General features: G+C 37.6%; 1 protein-coding gene and 1 non-coding gene across 2 annotated transcripts in view; one reads left to right on the top strand and one right to left on the bottom strand.

Moving 5' to 3' along the window:
- Positions 1-18,497, bottom strand: part of DNAH12 (dynein axonemal heavy chain 12) — a 227,137-nt gene that overhangs the window by 124,984 nt on the left and 83,656 nt on the right. The window contains 10 exon segments of the mRNA XM_049776149.1: positions 575-694; positions 1,205-1,450; positions 1,902-2,141; positions 2,458-2,610; positions 3,110-3,282; positions 3,733-3,889; positions 4,275-4,394; positions 10,096-10,378; positions 10,475-10,596; positions 15,566-15,760. Coding sequence (XP_049632106.1) covers positions 575-694; positions 1,205-1,450; positions 1,902-2,141; positions 2,458-2,610; positions 3,110-3,282; positions 3,733-3,889; positions 4,275-4,394; positions 10,096-10,378; positions 10,475-10,596; positions 15,566-15,760 — 1,809 coding nt within the window.
- Positions 8,783-8,889, top strand: LOC126015073 (U6 spliceosomal RNA). Its single transcript, XR_007497974.1, has one exon. It is a non-coding gene; the product is annotated as a U6 spliceosomal RNA (small nuclear RNA).

Consider the following 18,497-nt stretch of genomic DNA (forward strand, 5'->3'; position numbering starts at 1 on the left):
TATATATATACATACATACATACATATAATGTTTTTTATTTTATATTTTATTTATATTTATAATGATGTTTTATTTTATAATGTTTTTCACTTTCAGCTTACCATTTTTCCTGCTTGCTAAATATATAATAGTTATATTATCAATCGCAAAGAAAATAAAGTTCTCTTAGAACAAATATATCTTTGGCCTAAATCTTTTTGCACTGGTGAAGGGGGTGGTTTTTTGAATAACTAAAAACCAACTACAAATATGTAATCATGGTGTTTAAATAAAGATATTAAAAAACAAAAAAAATGCTAAAATGTATTCATCCTTATTAAAGTGGCCAAAAGCATAATATACTTCAAACAAAATAATTTTACTCATTTAATAAAACTTTATATGGGCTGGAGATATAGTCCATGGGTTAAGGTGCTTGCCTTTCATGTGACTGGCCCCAATTTGATCCAGAGTACAACATGGTTAAAATCTTTCTTACCCTTAGTCCAAAACACAAAACAAAAACTTTGTAAATGACTGAGTTGTCAGATGAACTGATTTGCAAAAAAAAGTAATTCTCGCAGGTTTACTTACATGATAATCAGCTTCAGGAAGTTTAATGCCAGGAAATAAGTCACTTGTTATTCCATTAAATAAGGGTATATCATGTGATAGAAACTTTGGCTCGTTTACATCTTTAATTGATCGAAGAAGCTAAAAATTATTCAAAAAGTTAATCTCCAATATTTGCCCTATACTTCCTCCCACCAAAAGTGAAATTTTATTTTATGTGGTTGTATGAGATCTTTCCCCAAAGGTAAATGTTATGCTCATCAAGCCAAAAAAGTGTTGCATTTACATAAAATATAACATAAAACAACTCCTAAACTATCATATTAATACACACTATGTATATTAATATTATATAAACATTATATGTTATATTAGAGTGATAGCTACCTGTCAACCATGCTAAAATTAAATTTTATTTCTTCTTTTTTTTTTTGGTTTTTGGGCCACACCCATTTGATGCTCAGGGGTTACTCCTGGCTATGCGCTCAAAAATCGCCCCTGGCTTGGGGGGGATCATATGGGACGCTGGGGGATCGAGCCGCGGTCTGTCCTAGGCTAGCGCTTGCAAGGCAGACACCTTACCTTTAGCACCATGTTCCCGGCCCCTAAATTTTATTTCTTAAGTTTTTGCAATATATATTTAATACTTACAAGTATATCTTCATTTTCATCTGGAAATTTTAGTTTTAGGTTTCCAGCAGCTATTAAAACTGCTTTTACTGCTCGCATTCCATAATCATAATGAAATTGTGATGAGAGCTGCTCGGAGCAAAGTCTGTAGGTCATCACTATCTTCACAGACAGAGGTTTTGCATTCAAAAATCCATAGGAATAGAGAGAGATTTCTGCGATGAGGGCATAGTTTGGAACCATCATAGCAACTGTCCTAAAAAGAACCTGAAGTAGATAATAAATCAAAAATATTAATTACATAAAATAAAATATTTTAAGTTAAGCATACAAATACATTCACTAAATTAAATTTATTCCTTTGATGCAACACTCTTTCATTAACTGTAAAATTTCCAATATCTCTTTAAATCTGAATACTAACTTAAACTAAAACATGTCAAAATTGTTTTGAAAATATGTTTCTTAGTGGATTGTGTAACTTTTTGTTTGGTCTTTTGGGTCACACCTGGCAGCGATCAGGGGTTCCTCATGGCTCTATACTGCTCCTGGCAGGCACGGGGGACCATGTAGGATGCCGGGATTCAAACCACCGTCCTTCCGCATGCCAGGCAAATGCCCTACCGCCCTGCTATCTCTCCGGCCCCATGTGTTGTTACTTTTGACTAACAAATTTATAACCATTAATTCTAAATTAAGAGATAATAAAAAGAATCACCTTAAGATTGTCTGGCAATTCAGATCGCCCCGCGTAGCCAGGATTCATGGTAATCGCTACAAAGCAGTTCGGATTGAGTTTAAGTTCTGTTCCTTCAAAATTAAACACTTCCAGTTTCTGCTGAATGGCTCTCTGAATGCAAAGGATCTGCTGAGCTACCACAGACAACACTTCAAGCTCAATTCGATTAAACTCATCAAAGCAAGCCCAAGCTCCAGAAGAAGCCAATCCTTTAAAAAACTGAAGAGGAAATATTATCTTTCTTAGGAAAGGATTACTTGTTAAAATAATTTTTACCTTAAGTCAAATTAAAAATTAAGGTTAATGAAAGTCCAAGGTAGAAATAATGTTTCTACCCCTAAAACCAAGTTTCAAGTTTAAATATTTTTAAACATGAATTTGCAGCCAGAGATCGTACAGTGAGTATGGACTGATCAAATTCAATTCCCAGTACCCCTGGACACAGAGCCAGAAGTAAACCCTGAGCGCAAGCACACAATCAGTTTGCCCAGTTCCATTTTCCTTCAAGTTTCTTACTTTTGATGTGTAACTTTACCTTTCCCATGGCTAAGTAATCTAGACCATCCGAACAGTTGAACACCACACACTGTACAGCAAGCGCTTTAGCCAAATCCTTCGTAGTTTCAGTTTTTCCAGTGCCTGCTGGCCCTTCTGGTGCACCTCCAAGGTTTAAGTAGAAAGCACCTATCTGAAACAAATATATATATATATATATATATATATGAAAAGAAATCCAAATTTAACTAGAAAAAAACGACCCAGAAAATTGCTTGCAAAGCAAATTTTGTCTTCTTTGTAGCTTTAGGGATACAATAATACAATTACTGCTCATTTTTAGTGCACAATTTTCAGGGACAAAGAAAAAAACAAAGAGAATCTACTATCAGATGTTAATGTTTTGTAGGAAAGTTTAATTTTCAGGGGCGAAGAAAAAGCAAAGAGAAGCAACCTTGGGGTGACAACATTTGGCTAGAAAAGTTTAATTCTGTATCTACAAAAGCACTGAAAAGTAAACATTAGTTACTAAAATTTCAGTAAAAGATCATTTGAAATTTGGTAAGGAGAGTTGTATTCAACTATTACAAATCATAAATAAAGTGCGAAAAGCATGTTAACTTCAACTCAGAAAATATGGCACCCCATACTAAGCATTAATCACAAATGTGTAAATTAAATTAAGTCCATACCAATGTTCTGTAACACCTGTCAGTCAGAGGTGTAATGACAAGTCGAGGTGAGTTACCAAGATATTCATAAGCATATTTTACATTGCAGTTAATAATACGAACTCGAACATTATCATTTTCCCAGTAATAACGAAGCTGAGCAAGCCACTGGAAATCTGTATCTTGTGAGACACCTACAATGAATAAAATAAAACAATATCAATGGATATATAATTTGGAAATGGAAACAATGAAAATTTTGGTCTTTTATCATCTCAGAGCAAATGTTAAAAAAATCCACACTTTTGGTGGGCCAAAGAGCAAGCAGTACAGCCAAGTTGAGCACTTGCACACAGCCAACCTGGGTTCCATCTTCGGCATTCCTTAGTCCTGAGCACCACCAGGAGCAATTCCTGGGTGCAGAGACAGGAGTAGCCCCTGGTTATTGTATTGCCAGGCTTTACCCCAAAGCTGAAATAATAATAATAATAATAATAATAATTCACATTTTTCAATTTCTAAAAATTATCATGTTAAACAAATTCCATTAAGTCATGAAAAGGAAAAACACAGTATTTGTATAGTTCTTATTTCTAGTAGGCATTGATATTTATCGTTAAAATGAGATACAAAAGGCCACATACCTGTTTCAATCATGTCCATGACCACATCTCTCGCATGGACATCAATAGTAACCAAAGCTCCCAGAGTAATCCTGGTTTGCTTTGACAATTTTCCCCTCACTAACTCTACAATGTCATTTAGTTGATTCTGAAGTTCCTTGTGATATGCCTTTAATCCCTACCAAATAAAAAACAAAATATACTTTATATATTTATTGTGTTATACAATTCTGACTTCATTAAATCTCAAAAAACAAATGAATTATGGGCTAAAATGATTAGTTATAGGTAGTAAAATAGTAGGAGAAAGTCTTCCATGAGTTATGTCATTTTTATGTACTAAATTGAAGGAATTTATAGAAAATCATAGAATTTATAGAAATGGAGGGAGAGGAGCCAGAGATATGGCACAGAATGGTAGAGCACATGCCTATTTTAAAGCTTATGTGTAGAATGTGCAAGGCACATTCACGAGGCATGCCCCATTCGTCACAGCAACACTATATTTGGCCCTTATTAAAAACAGAACATTACACACAGAAAAGAATCAAATAATGTCTTACCACTGTCCCACCGCTTATGACTTCCTGTGTCTCAGAAGTCCAAAACATTTGAGAAACACAAAGTACAACTTGACCAGGCCATTCTCGAACCCAATCTTTCCTTTCAGATTCTGGATAGGCCTGAAAATTAAAGTGCAATTTAGTTTCAAAGTTGTGGAAGGGGTAAAAACCTATCTATCACAGAGATGTATAGCCTATGAAGATAATTTGGAAGACTTGTAATTTACATTGGTCACAATAAAAATTATTTTTTAAAAAAAAGTGTTTTGCGGGCCCAGAGAGATAGCACAGCGGCGTTTGCCTTGCAAGCAGCCGATCCAGGACCCAAGATGGTTAGTTGGAATCCCAGTGTCCCATATGGTCCCCCGTGCCTGCCCGGAGCTATTTCTGAGCAGACAGCCAGGAGTAACCCCTGAGCATCACTGGATGTGGCCCCCCCCCAAAAAAAAGTGTTTTTCTTTGGCCAGGGAAAATATGGTTCTAACCCTGGCAGCACATGTCCCCCCGAACACGGCATCACTGTGGGTATCTCCAAAGGCCCTAAAGCACCATAGTATATAGCCTTAGTAGTCCTGGACACTCAAAGGGCCCAAGTAACACTACATCCTCCGATCCTAGTATTTGATTATTTTAAATGTAAGCTAATGGAAATTATATTTTACTAAAAATAGTTCAATATAAACTACAAAAATTATATATACTTATATATAATATTAACTACAAAACCATATATTTTTACATAATTATAATTATATATTTATTTATATTTGCTTATATTTATATATATTTTATATTTATATAACTTCAAAATTATATATATTTTTTGGTTTGGGGGGGCCATACCTGGTGACACTCAGGGGTTACTCTTGGCTCTGTGCTCAGAAATCACTCCTGGCTTGGGGGACCATATGGGACGCCAGGGGATTGAACCGTGGTCCATCCTAGGTTAGCGCATGCAAGGCAAATACCCTAGCGTTTATGCCACTAATCCGGCTCATACACTATATTTATTTTAAGACTGTTAAACATAAGAATATTAAAACATAGTTAAAATATTCACTTATAGGTTCTTGGTTGCCCTAGTTTTGCATTACAATGCAATATTATATTAGACTCGAAATATAGTGTGCATTATTATAATGTCTTATAAATATTCTAATATATTCATTTTTCATATGATTATGCCTGCTAATATGATCTAATATTTATGTCCACAGATATCATTGAAAATATCATAGGCAATTGCATGCCATAGACTCTTGGTACAGTGCTCATTCATTGAGTATGTTTTTGCAATTTATTTTATTTTAAGCTAGCTTACTACTATATCATAATGCCCATATTGTCAGTTTACTTTTAGGAAAGGAACCTTGATGCTAAAGACACATAGACTCCTTTTACAGTGCTCATTACCATGTTACTTAATATTCTAGACTTGAAAATTAAGATTGTTTTTAAGAATGTTCTATGCGGGCCCGGAGAGATAGCACAGAGGCGTTTGCCTTGCAAGCAGCTAATCCAGGACCAAACGTGGTTGGTTCAAATCCCGGTGTCCCATATGGTCCCCCATGTCTGCCAGGAGCTATTTCTGAGCAGATAGCCAGGAGTGACCCCTGAGCACTGCCGGGTGTGGCCCAAAAAACAAACAAACAAAAAGTTCTATGCACAATCTAACCTAGGAAGTCTTTTTTCAGCAGTTTACCCTCACCAATGATTATTTGCCTAGGAATTGGAAAGCCTTCCCATCTAACCTGCTGGCTTGATATTTTTTAAGCACCCTGACCCATTCCACCCAGGTCAGTTTTTCAACCTCAACTTATGGATCAATCTTCATTGTCTATAAGTGTGTGGTTCTTTGTGGTGACCACATCTATATCTGTCTAATGTACATGTGTTTTGTACATAACGTCTGTCTTATGTTGTATATAGTCCTTCCCCGTTATATATAACCCTTCCTTTTCACCCTCTCCGGCTTAACCACTTTACACATCCTTTTCTTTCCTTTCGCTCTCTCACCGTGATTTGTTATTTCCCCCGATTTAATCCTTTTTACCCTCAACACCTCAGAGACCAGAATGTTTCCCGCAACCTGCTGTCAGTAGGCTCCCAAAACAAAAGGACAGCCTCCCAGCCCACCTTGCCTCGGCCCGGGAAGAAGTTATCACTGCTGCTGCTGTTGCTGATGATGATTTTTCTCGGCAACCCCTTTTCTCCCACTCTCTTAGCTGTGGACTGTTGCTCACTACAGGATTAAGCATTTGAGAGATCCTCAGCTTGAGGACATTTTCTGATCCATGACTGCTATGAGCTATTTTCAGACTCCACCAGACCACATCACAGGCTGAAGCTGTGCTCCAGATTTTTATCCCCCCTATTTCAAAAGACTTAAAGGGAATATGTGTATTTCCTTTGTATATTTCTTTAGGTGTATTTATAGATATAATTCTTATTTTGTATTTTCTTCTGTAGACGCAGTTTCCCCACAATTTTTTCATTTGTTTAGTAGAAAATTCTAGTAGGTAAGTATCACTTGGGTTGGGTAGCCTGGTATGCCTGGAGCCCAGAGTCAGTCTTATGCTGGAAAACTTCAGGGGGGGAGGTCTCCTTGTATTTAGGCCAAGGCCCCCCCCCCCAGTCCCCCCATATTTTGCTGGGCCTATGCAAACAACAGTGATCACCACTCTCACACCATTACTACTGTACTTTTTTTTTTTTAACATTTATCCTTTAAGAAAAATAAAACAAAAGAGCTTACTAAACTTTGCAAAAAAATAATAGCTGTAGTAAATAAAATGCCTGTCTCGAATACAAGTAGGGAATGGGAAGGAGGGAGTGGAGGAATTGGTGGTGAGACTGTTGCACTGGTGAAGTGGGGGGTTCTGTTTATGACTGAAATCCAACTACAATCATGTTTGGAATATGGTGCTTAAATAAAGAATTCATATTAAATTAAAAAAAGAAAAATTTTTATTTTGTTTTTATTTTTATTTATTTTTTTATTATTTAACCAACTTTATTACATACATGATTGTATTTGGGTTTCAGTCATGTAGAAAACACCACTCATCACCAGTGCAACATTCCTGTCACCAATGTCCCAAATCTCCCTCCTCCCCACCCAACCCCCGCCTGTACTCTAGACAGGCTTTCTATTCCCTTGTACATTCTCATTATTAGGATAGTTCAAAACGTAGTTATTTCTCTAACTAAACTCATCCCTGTTTGCGGTGAGCTTCATGAGGTGAGCTGGAACTTTCAGCTTTTTTCTCTTTTGTGCCTGAAAATTATTACTGCAAAAATGCCTTTCACTTTTCTTAAAACCCATAGATGAGTGAGACCATTCTGTGTTTCTCTCTCTCTCTCTCTCTCTCTCTCTCTCTCTCTCTCTCTCTCTCTCTCTCTCTCTGACTTATTTCACTCAGCATAATAGATTTCATGTGCATCCATGTATAGGAGAATTTCATGACTTAATCTCTCCTAACAGCTGCATAATATTCCATTGTGTATATGTACCACAGTTTCTTTAGCCATTTATCTGTTGAAGGGTTTTATTTTGTTTTTAATAAAAAATAATTAAAATAAAGTTTATAAAATGTACTTACTAAGAAAAAAATGAATAGAATGACCACTGCAAGAAGATGAGCTTTTTGTGGAGCTTAAGTGATAGTATATTAGGATAGGACACTTGTCTTGTAAACACACCCATGAGTGACCCCTGATCACCAAGTGTTCCAAGCGACCCCTCACAAAAAAAGATGAGTCTTTGGGAGGGAGGAGAAAGGATACCTCATATAAACTGAATTGCTACAATGATTTTACAGAGTTTCTTTTTTAAATACGCCTGTTCTTTTGTGATCCTACAGGTGGAAATAAACTGAAGTTCATGACTCAAGGGTAAGCTAATTAGCACGATCAATTAATATATATACAGTGACAATATGTTATATTTAAGAAATATCATATGCTCTTCCATAATATTTATACATGGTTTGAAGTTTTACTCAACTGCTTAAGAGTAAAAGATAATAAAGGAACTATACACTTCACATCCATATATGAGGTCCTTTTTTATCCTATGAACTTTATACACTATACCATGATGCTCTGCCATTTGCTCTTACCTGATTAATTCTTGCTTATTCTTTGGTTTTGTCTGTTTCACTTTCTCTAAACATATTGATGAAAATCCCCCATTGTCTATATAGACACTACTTTTCTCTCATAATACTTTTTTTCTTTTATAGCATTTAATCACATATTAATTATTAATAGTTTTGCATGTATATTTTATTCTATTTAGAAATAATATGGATAGAATTTTATAAGTTATGGAATGCAATAAAATGGTTTAAATAGGGCCTGGCCTGAGGGATAGTACACAGTGCATAGGAAACTTGTCTTGCATGTAGCTGACCCAGATTTGATCCCCATCACCTTTATGGTTCTGATCCCACCAGGAATGATCCCTGAGCACAGAAAAGAAGTTAGCCCTAAGAAGAGTTGAATGTGTGCTCGCTTCGGCAGCACATATACTAAAATTGTAACGATACAGAGAAGATTAGCATAGCCCCTGCGCAAGGATGACACGCATATTCGTGAAGCGTTCCATATTTAAAAAAAAAAAAAGAAGAGTTGAATGTGACTTCAAAATAAAACAAAATATATAATGGTTCCTATACATAATTAATAATTATTGTCATATATAATAAATGCTATTATATATGACAAGATATCATAATATATAATACTATTAATCAATACTTTCCTATTATTCAATAAGATTTACAAATCTTGAAAACAAAGAATAAAGACAATAATAAAAGTCACAAATATTAAGAACTTAACATTAATTTACTGATACTTATTCAAAACCTAACAAAAGGCATTTACAGAGTATCAGCTACAGGCAAGGGACATGGTGTTTCAGTGATAAAGCACTTGCTTTGCATGTATGGGGGTATCCTCTCCCCCAACTTCTTTTTTTTTAATTAATTAATTTATTTTGGTTTTGGGGTCACACCCGGCGGCGCTCAAGGGTTCCTCCTGACTCTACGCTCAGAAATCGTTCCTGGCAGGCTCGGGGGTCCATATGGGATGCCGGGATTCGAACCACCATCCTTCTGCATGCAAGGCAAATACCTTACCTCCATGCTATCTCTCTGACCCCCCAACTTCTTGTTTATCCCACCTGAATGATCAGAACTGCCCATACCTGGAATGGGCGGGAAGAGGAGTATGCTTGCGGGGGGCGGGGGGAGGGATTAAGGAGAGTTAGAGAGAGAGAGAGAGAGAGAGAGAGAGAGAGAGAGAGAGAGAGAGAGAGAGAGAGAGAGAAGGGTGAGAGAGGCTCAGCAGAAAGAATCAACAAGGAGAATAAAAAGGAGAATCAGCAAGGGCAGTCAGTCAGCAGGAGTCTTAAGAGCAGCTGAAAGGGAGACAGAGGCAGAGCCAAAGAGGGAGCAGTGAAGTGGCTGCTTGACAAAGGCTTAGCATAGAGGAAATGTATGTGTTAGGGTTGGACTGAAATAAAGCTGACTGACTCCTGCGACTTCATCTGACTGCTTTGGGAATGTCTCCAGCGTCAGCCTGCCACCTTCAGACCCGCCGGGCCATAAGGGCTGCTGGAGCCGGGCCTAGACAAGAAAGGCCTCACCATCCCCCTACCAACACTAGGACTCATTAATTTAAATGAAAACAACATGTGAGACCCTGGATTAAATTCTCAGCACCACAAGAAAAGAAAATAAAAGAAAAATAAAGAAAAGAAAATAAAATATATATATATATATATCAGGTATATATTAAATTCTCGAAAACATACCAGCCTGGCTGCAGCAATCACGTCATGGATACTCCGGAGCATGAGAGATTCCACTTGAATGAGCCACTTTTCCACTGCACCCCGTGCTGCTGCCGTGGAAATGAGTGAGATCAGTTCCACTCGCTCACCTTCAGAGCTGAACATGGCTCTGATGTCCAAGTTCGGAAGGAACTCCAGTTTAGCGATGCCTTCGAAACACTTTTTTAAATGAGGTTGCACTCTGAGTGGATCTTTGGTCTCTGACAAAATCTCTAGCATTTCATCATTAGATAAGAAGAAAAAGCTAAAGGGGAACATACAAATAGAAAAAGGTTTAGCTGCAATTCATCATACAAGAGAAAATACTGCTAATTAGAATACAAGTGATTATCCAGCATACCGAGGGAAGAAAAGACGTTTCTTTTCAAGATATGCATTGAGTCCTTTCATAATTTTGTCCAAGAGGTCATTGCAGTTTTGCAACTTTTCTAATAAACCTGTTAAAGAAGTTGCTACAAGAACCTAAAAAAGGAACATTTTTTCAGTTTAGCACATAACAGACAGAGAATTAATATCTAAAAATATATCTATATCACATGTCAAAATATGTTCAAATAATTGAAAAAACGGGAACACTTCCAAATAGTTTTTATGAAGCCAACATCACCTTGATATGAAAACCAGACAGAGATGCTGCCAAAAAAGAAAATTACAGATCAATATCCCTGTTGAACACAGATGCAAAGATCTTCAACAAAATTCTGGCAAATAGGATCCTATGCCTCATCAAGAAGGTCATTCACCACAATCAAGTAGGTTTTATCCCAGGAATGCACGGATTTATTAACATCCATAAATCAATCAACATAACACACAATATCAACAACAAGAAAAATAAAAACCATGTGATCATGTCAAGAGTTTCAGAGAAAGCATTTGATAAGGTCCAACACCTATTCTTGATTAAAAAAAAAACTCTCATCAAAACGGGAATAAAAGGGAACTTTTCTCAATATAGGTAAGGCCATCTACCACAAACCAATGGCAAATATTATCCTCAATGGGGAAAAACTAAAAGCCTTTCCTCTAAAGTCTGGTACAAGACAACACTGTCCTTTCTCACCACTCCTATTAAACATAGTACTAGAAGTACTTGCTATAGCGATTAGGCAAGAAAATGATATCAAGGGAATCCAGATAGGAAAGGAAGAAGGTTAAGCTCTCAATGTTTGCAGATGACATTTTTCTATATTTAGAAAATCCTAAAGACTCTACCAAAAAGCTTCTAGACACAATAGATTCATATAGCAAAGTGGCAGGCTACAAAATTAACATGCAAAAATCAATGGCCTTCTTAAACATCAATAATGATAGATAAGAAAGGGACACTGGGCCGGGAGAGATAACACAGCGGTGTTTGCCTTGCAAGCAGCTGATCCAGGACCAAAGGTGGTTGGTTCGAACCCGGTGTCCCATATGGTCCCCCGAGCCTGCCAGGAGCTATTTCTGAGCAGACAGCCAGGAGTAACCCCTGAGCACCGTCGGGTGTGGCCCAAAAACCAAAAAAAAAAAAAAAAAGGGACACTAAGAAAACAACCCCATTCACATTAGTGTCAACAAACTCAAATATCTTAGAGTCAACCTGACTAAAGACATGAAGAACCTATACAAAGAAAACTACAAAGCACTGCTTCAAGAAATAAGAGAGGACACATGGAAACGGAAACACATACCCTGCTCATGGATTGGCAGTATTAACATCGTTAAAAAGGCAATACTCCCCAAAGCATTGTACATATTTAATGCAATCCCTCTAAAGATACCCATGACATTCTTCAAAGAAGTGAATCAAACACTCATGAAATTCATTTGGAACAATAAACACCCACAAATAGCTAAAGCAATCCTTGGGAAAAGGAAAATGGGAGGCATTACTTTCCCCAATTTTAAATTGTATTACAAAGCAATAGTTACCAAACAGCATGGTATTGGAATAAAGAGAGATCCTCAGATCAGTGGAATAGGCTTGACTATTCAGAGAATGTTCCCCACACATACAATCATCTAATATTTGATAAAGGGGCAAGAAATCCAAAATGGAGCAAGGAAAGTCTCTTTAACAAGTGGTGTTGGCACAACTGGTTAGTCACTTGCAATAAAAGTGAACTCAGACCCCCAGCTAACACCATGTTTGAAGGTAAAATAAAAATGGATTAAAGACCTTGATATCAGACCTGAAACCATAAGGTATATAGAACAACACATAGGTAAAATACTCCATGACATTGAGACTAAAGTCATCTTCAAGGAGGAAACAGCACTCCCCAAACAAGTGGAAGCAGAGTTAAACAGATGAGAATATATTAAGCTGTGAAGCTTCTGCACCTCAAAGTAAATAATGCCATAAGATTCAAGAGCCACCCATTAAATGGGAGAAATTATTCACCCAATACCCATCATATAAGGGGCTAATATCCAAAATATACAAGGTACTGACAGAACTTTACAAGAAAATAAATCTAACCCCATCAAAAAATGGGGAGAAGAAATGAACAGAAAAAACTTTGTCAAAGAAGAAATTCAAATGGCCAAAAAATACATGAAAAAATGCTCCACATCACTCATCATCAGGGAGATGCAAAACAACAACAATGAGGTACTTTCTCACACCACAGAGACTGGTACACATTACAAAGAACAAGAACAATCAGTGCTGGAGGGGATGTGGAGAAAAAGGAACTCTCATTCACTGCTGGTGGGAATGTCGTTTAGTTCAGCCTTTATGAAAAACAATATGGAGATTCCCCCCAAAACTGGAAATTGAACTCCCATTTGACCCAGCTATACCACTCCTAGGGATATATTCTAGGAACACAAAATACAATTAAAAAATCCCTTCCTCATGCCTATATTCATTGAAGCACTATTTACAAGAGCCAGACTCCGGAAACAACCAAGATGCCCTTCAACAGAGAATAGCTAAAGAAACTGTGGTACATATACTCAATGAAATGTTATGCAGCTGTCAGGAGAGATGAAGTCATGTCCTATACATGGATGTACATGGAATCTATTATGTTGATAGTCTCACTCATCTATGTTTTTTTTTTTAAAGTAAAGACATTATTGTAATAATCCCAGAGACAATAGAGTTAAGGGCCAGAGGACGGGTTCACAATATGTAGTTCACCACAAAGAGTGGTGAATGCTATTAGGGAAATAATTACACTAACAACTAGCATGACAATGTTAATGAATGAGAGAAGTAGAATGCCTGTCTCGAATAAAGACAGGGGAGGGGGAGGAGGGAGAGCGGGGCATCAGTGGTAGGAATGTTGTACTGGTGAAGGGGATTGGTGTTCAGTTCCTGACTGAAACCCAACTACTATCATGCTTGTAATTATGGTGCTTAAATAAAGATTTTATAATAAAAATGTTCAAATGCCCAGTTATGAAAATTTCTGTGAAGTCTTTTTGCATAAATTTTGTAATACATCATATTCTTAACCAACTATGATAGTTATAAATAAAAATTATAATAACTGTCATATATATCTCCAATTTTTTTGTTTGTTTTTGGGCCACACCCGGTAACGCTCAGGGGTTACTCCTGGCTATGCACTCAGAAGTTGCTCCTGGCTCGGGGGACCATATGGGACACCGAGGGATTGAACTGTGGTCTGTCCTAGGCTCACGCTGGCAAGGCAGACACCTTACCTCTAGTGCCACCACGCCAGCCCCATATCTCCAATTTTCAGCTGAATGATGAGAGAGGTCCCTGGCTTTTATTTGGTGTTTTATGGATAGATTTGACAACTAGAATTATATATAATGAATGTGCTGAACTCAGTGTTTTAATATCTATACATGTTGTTACCAATTTTAATAATCTGCAAGGTAAGAATTATTTTTATACTTTTTTGTTTTTGGTTTTGGTTTCGGTTTTTGGGCCACACCCATTTGACGCTCAGGGGTTACTCCTGGCTATACGCTCAGAAATCGCCCCTGGCTTGGGGGGACCATATGGGACATATGGGGGATCAAACCGCGGTCCGTCCTACGCTAGCACTTGCAAGGCAGACACCTTACCTCTAGTGCCACCTTCCCGGCCTCTATTTTTATACTTTTAAAAGGTTGAAATTATAGGGGTCAGAGAGATGGCATGAAGATAGTGTTTGCCTTGCATGCAGAAGAACGGTGGTTCGAATCCTGGCATGCCATATGGTCCCCCAAGCCTGCCAGGAGCGATTTCTGAGCGCAGAGCCAGGAGTAACCCCTCAGTGCTGCTGGGTGTGACTCAAAAAAACAGAAAAAAAAAGGTTGAAAATATAAAGTAAAAATATTTTATTTTGAATGAAAAATATTTCAATTTGAAACAAATTGTTACTCCCCAAGACAAAGATCAGGTTTTCTAAAAAGTGAATGTTGATCTAGTGAATCAAGCACACTTTTTGCATAAAGAATATACAGTCTGGGACCAGAGAGATAGCATGGAGGTAAGGTGTTTGCCTTGCATGCAGAAGGATGGTGGTTCGAATCCTGGCATCCCATACGGTCCCCTGAGCCTGCCAGGAGAGATTTCTGAGTGTAGAGCCAGGAGGGACCTCTGAGTGCTGCCGGGTGTGACCCAAGAAACCAAAAAAAAAAAAAAAAAAAAAAAGAAAGAATATACAGTCTGATGCCTAAAATTTTATTATAAACACCTTTGTAAAATCACAGTGACATAATTTAAATAAAGAAGAATACACAATCCCTAATGCAACATTAGAAACACTCTTAATGTACTATAATATTGTAGAAGATAGAAATAGTATCTTCTATTTACAAATATATCTTCTATATACAAATGAGAGAATAGCAGATCCCTTTTTCCTCATCACTCCTAAGTACATAGTTACTAAATTTCCAGAATATTAGGTAACTTAATTGCACAATTCAATTTCTAGATTTCTAGCTCTCTCACAAAAAAGTATATACACTCTCACAGTTATGTTCTTACTGCATTTAACTTGATTTTACTATTTATTTTATAAGAAGATGGAAGCAATCCATCTATATAAGTAAAAATATGTCGGGCCCGGAGAGATAGCACAGCGGTGTTTGCCTTGCAAGCAGCCGATCCAGGACCAAAGGTGATTGGTTCGAGTCCCAGTGTCACATATGGTCCCCCGTGCCTGCCAGGAGCTATTTCTGAGCAGACAGCCAGGAGTAACTCCTGAGCACCGCCGGGTGTGGCCCAAAAACAAAAAGAAAAACAAAAAAAAGTAATAATATGTCATCATTCACTTGAAGCAACTCAGATTATAAATTTTTCAGCCTATGCACTGAAAAGTAAAATTATTTTAGTGCTTTATGCTTTCTTATACTGTTCTAAACTTCCAGTTTACATGAAATGAGCATGTTTAATTTTTGTACTCAGAAAAAAAGAAAGCCTCATAACCAAAAGAAAAACTTTGCCTTTTATCTGAAAGAGATAAAATAAACACTTCACTTTTGGGTCTTTCGCACAGAACTTCATAATATCCTTCCAGTGTCTGTCCACAGTCAGAAATTGACGCCCTTCTTCTGGCATCTGTTGCATGATATCCTCTGAACAAAAAATGGGCTCTAAATACAGCCATTGAGCTTGTACTTTTAACCATTCATCTATTGTTTCTTGTATTCGAATCAAACGGTCCTCCCAGGCCTTAATAAAAGCATACAAATTTCAGTTATTATAGAAAATACAGTGCTATGTGAAGAAATATTAGTTTTAAATTTACAAATTGTAGTGTATACATGTACATGGAACACATATTAAACATTTAATAGAATACTTTATAGCTATTAAAAAGTCAAATCCAGGCTCTTTAGGATGATATGGATGGAACTTTAGATAATTATGCTAAGTGAAAATTCAGTAAAAGATAATTGTAGTTTATCTCATATATGGAATATAAGCAAAAAATTACTAACAAAAATTATTTGTAGATACTGTGAAAAATAGGAAAGGGACTTACCAATACAGTGCCCATTCTGACATTGTGATGGCACTAAAACTTTGGTGATTTGTGCAGAGACTTATATACTCATTCTAGGTGAGAAACTTAGTCCTCAAATTTATATAGTATGTTATTTTTATTTTTGTGCCATACCTGATGGGGCTAAGGGCTATAATTGGATTAGTGCTCAGGGAATCATTTGTAGGGCCAAGAATTCAAATCAGGGTCAGAGGGATGCAATTGAATCATCATTACCCATGCTTTTTCTCTCCAGATTTACATAATATTGTAAATCACTGGTAAATAGAATTTTATTTAAAATAAAACTCTGTGACTGTCCCACTTTTCCCTGGCTCTCTTGCGTGGGGAAGCTCCTGTTCCTGTCTCTGGAACCCAGGACACAACCTGAGGGACTCATAATGCAGGCACTAGTCTCAGACACTAGTCATCTAGGTACAACAAGGGCTCCGATTCCTGCTTGCTCTTCGCACTGTGTGCCACTTCTCCCTGACTTTCCTGCACCAGCAGGCTCCCCCAACCACCACCAAGTGCCTCTCAAAACCCAAACCATAAGAATGCTACACAATTGCAGGGACAATTTTACTCCTGCTATCCCACCAACTCAAAGTCTTTCAGGTTTTGATATCTTGCCTCAAATTCCTCCACAACTGCATACAACACTATGCAAATGGGATCACTAGTCAGCCTACTGTATGAACACTGATATAGCATATTTGGGCAACTGACATTGTTAAATTATCAGATTATAGAGAGTAACAACAGTTTGCTGAAATGCTAAAAAAAAAAAAAATTCCGACCTCAGACAACTGGGAATCTTAATCTCAAGTCACAGGACCCCCAAATATTTAAAAGCAATGAAGAAACAAAAGAATTCACGTGCTCTAGCAGACAGGGACACTAGTCCTGTCAAATCATTGAGCTCAAAGTAAGCATCAACCCTCATCAATGAGACAATTAAAGCAATTCTCCATTCAGGGAAATGAGACAATCACTGGAAGAACAATTCAACAAACTGATCCAGGGTATTAAAGAGTCCATACAAATAAAATTGACATATTAAAAAGAATACAATATCCAACTGTAACAAAATTCAACATGTGGAGGACCATATCAATGATACTGAAGACAAAATGCTGGCCATCACTAAAAAATAAAGTGACAAAAGATTGAGCGATAAACCAATGGAAGAGAATGGGATATTTGTGACACATAATAGCATGGGAAATAATTTTTGTGTCACAGGAATACCAGAAGGAGGGGACAAAGGGAAAAGGGAAGAAGAGCTGGCAGAGAAATAATCCCTGCCTAGAATTTGCCTGACATCTGCTAAGATTCAAGAGGCCCGAAGAGTAGCAAACAAATATAAACTCATACAAAACAAAATAAAGACACATAGTAGGGGCCGGAGAGGTAGCATGGAGGTAGGGCATTTATCTTGCATGCAGAAGGATGGTAGTTCGAATCGCGGCATCCCATAGGGTCCCCCAAGCCTGCCAGGAGTGATTTCTGAGCATAGAGCCAGGAGGAACCCCTGAGTGCTGCTGGGTGTGACTCAAAAACAACAACATATAGTAATCAAAAATGGTTATATCAAAACAAAAAGACAAACTATTTAAAGCAACAAGAGTGAAAAAAAAACTCTCACATACAAGGGAAACAACATACCACAGTGTCTAAAGGTAAAAGGGGGGGGGAGAGAAGAGGGAGAGAGGGAGAGAGAATAGTGAGAAGAAAAAGCTGTGCTACACAGGCAGGCAGGCAGAGGAGAGGGTAAAGAGGTAAGGGGAGGGAAACTGGGGACATTGGTGGCAGGAAATGTGCACTGGTAGAAATTCACAAAAAATGAGAAGAGGTGAACAAGAACTTCGCTAAGAACTCTGGTAGTAATGACCAAAAATAACCAGTGTTGTCATGGATGTTGTAGGGGAAGGAATCACATTCGTTTCTGTGGAAATAATGACTGGTCTACCTTTTTGGAAAACAGTTACAAACATTCTTCAAAAATGTAGGAATTGAGCTTCCATGACCCAGAAATTTCATTTATTGGTGTATATACCTCAAGGGCCCCAAACACAATGCATAAAAGAAAATTGCACTCCTATGTTCGTCACAGCACTATTCACAATAGCGAAATATCTGAAAATAACCCAAGTGCCCAAGAGGAGATGACTGGATAAAGAAATTGGGGCCGGGTAGGTGGCACTGGAGGTAAGGTGTCTGCCTTGCAAGCGCTAGTCAAGGAAGGACCGCGGTTCCATCCCCCGGCGTCCCATATGGTCCCCCCAAGCCAGGGGCGATTTCTGAGCACATAGCCAGGAGTAACCCCTGAGCGTCAAACGGGTGTGGCCCAAAAACAAAAACAAAAAAAAAAAAAAAAAAAAAAGAAATTATGGTACATATACAAATGAAATGAGTATCAGT

Source organism: Suncus etruscus, chromosome 7 (assembly GCF_024139225.1).
Source record: "Suncus etruscus isolate mSunEtr1 chromosome 7, mSunEtr1.pri.cur, whole genome shotgun sequence".
Lineage (NCBI taxonomy): Eukaryota > Metazoa > Chordata > Mammalia > Eulipotyphla > Soricidae > Suncus > Suncus etruscus.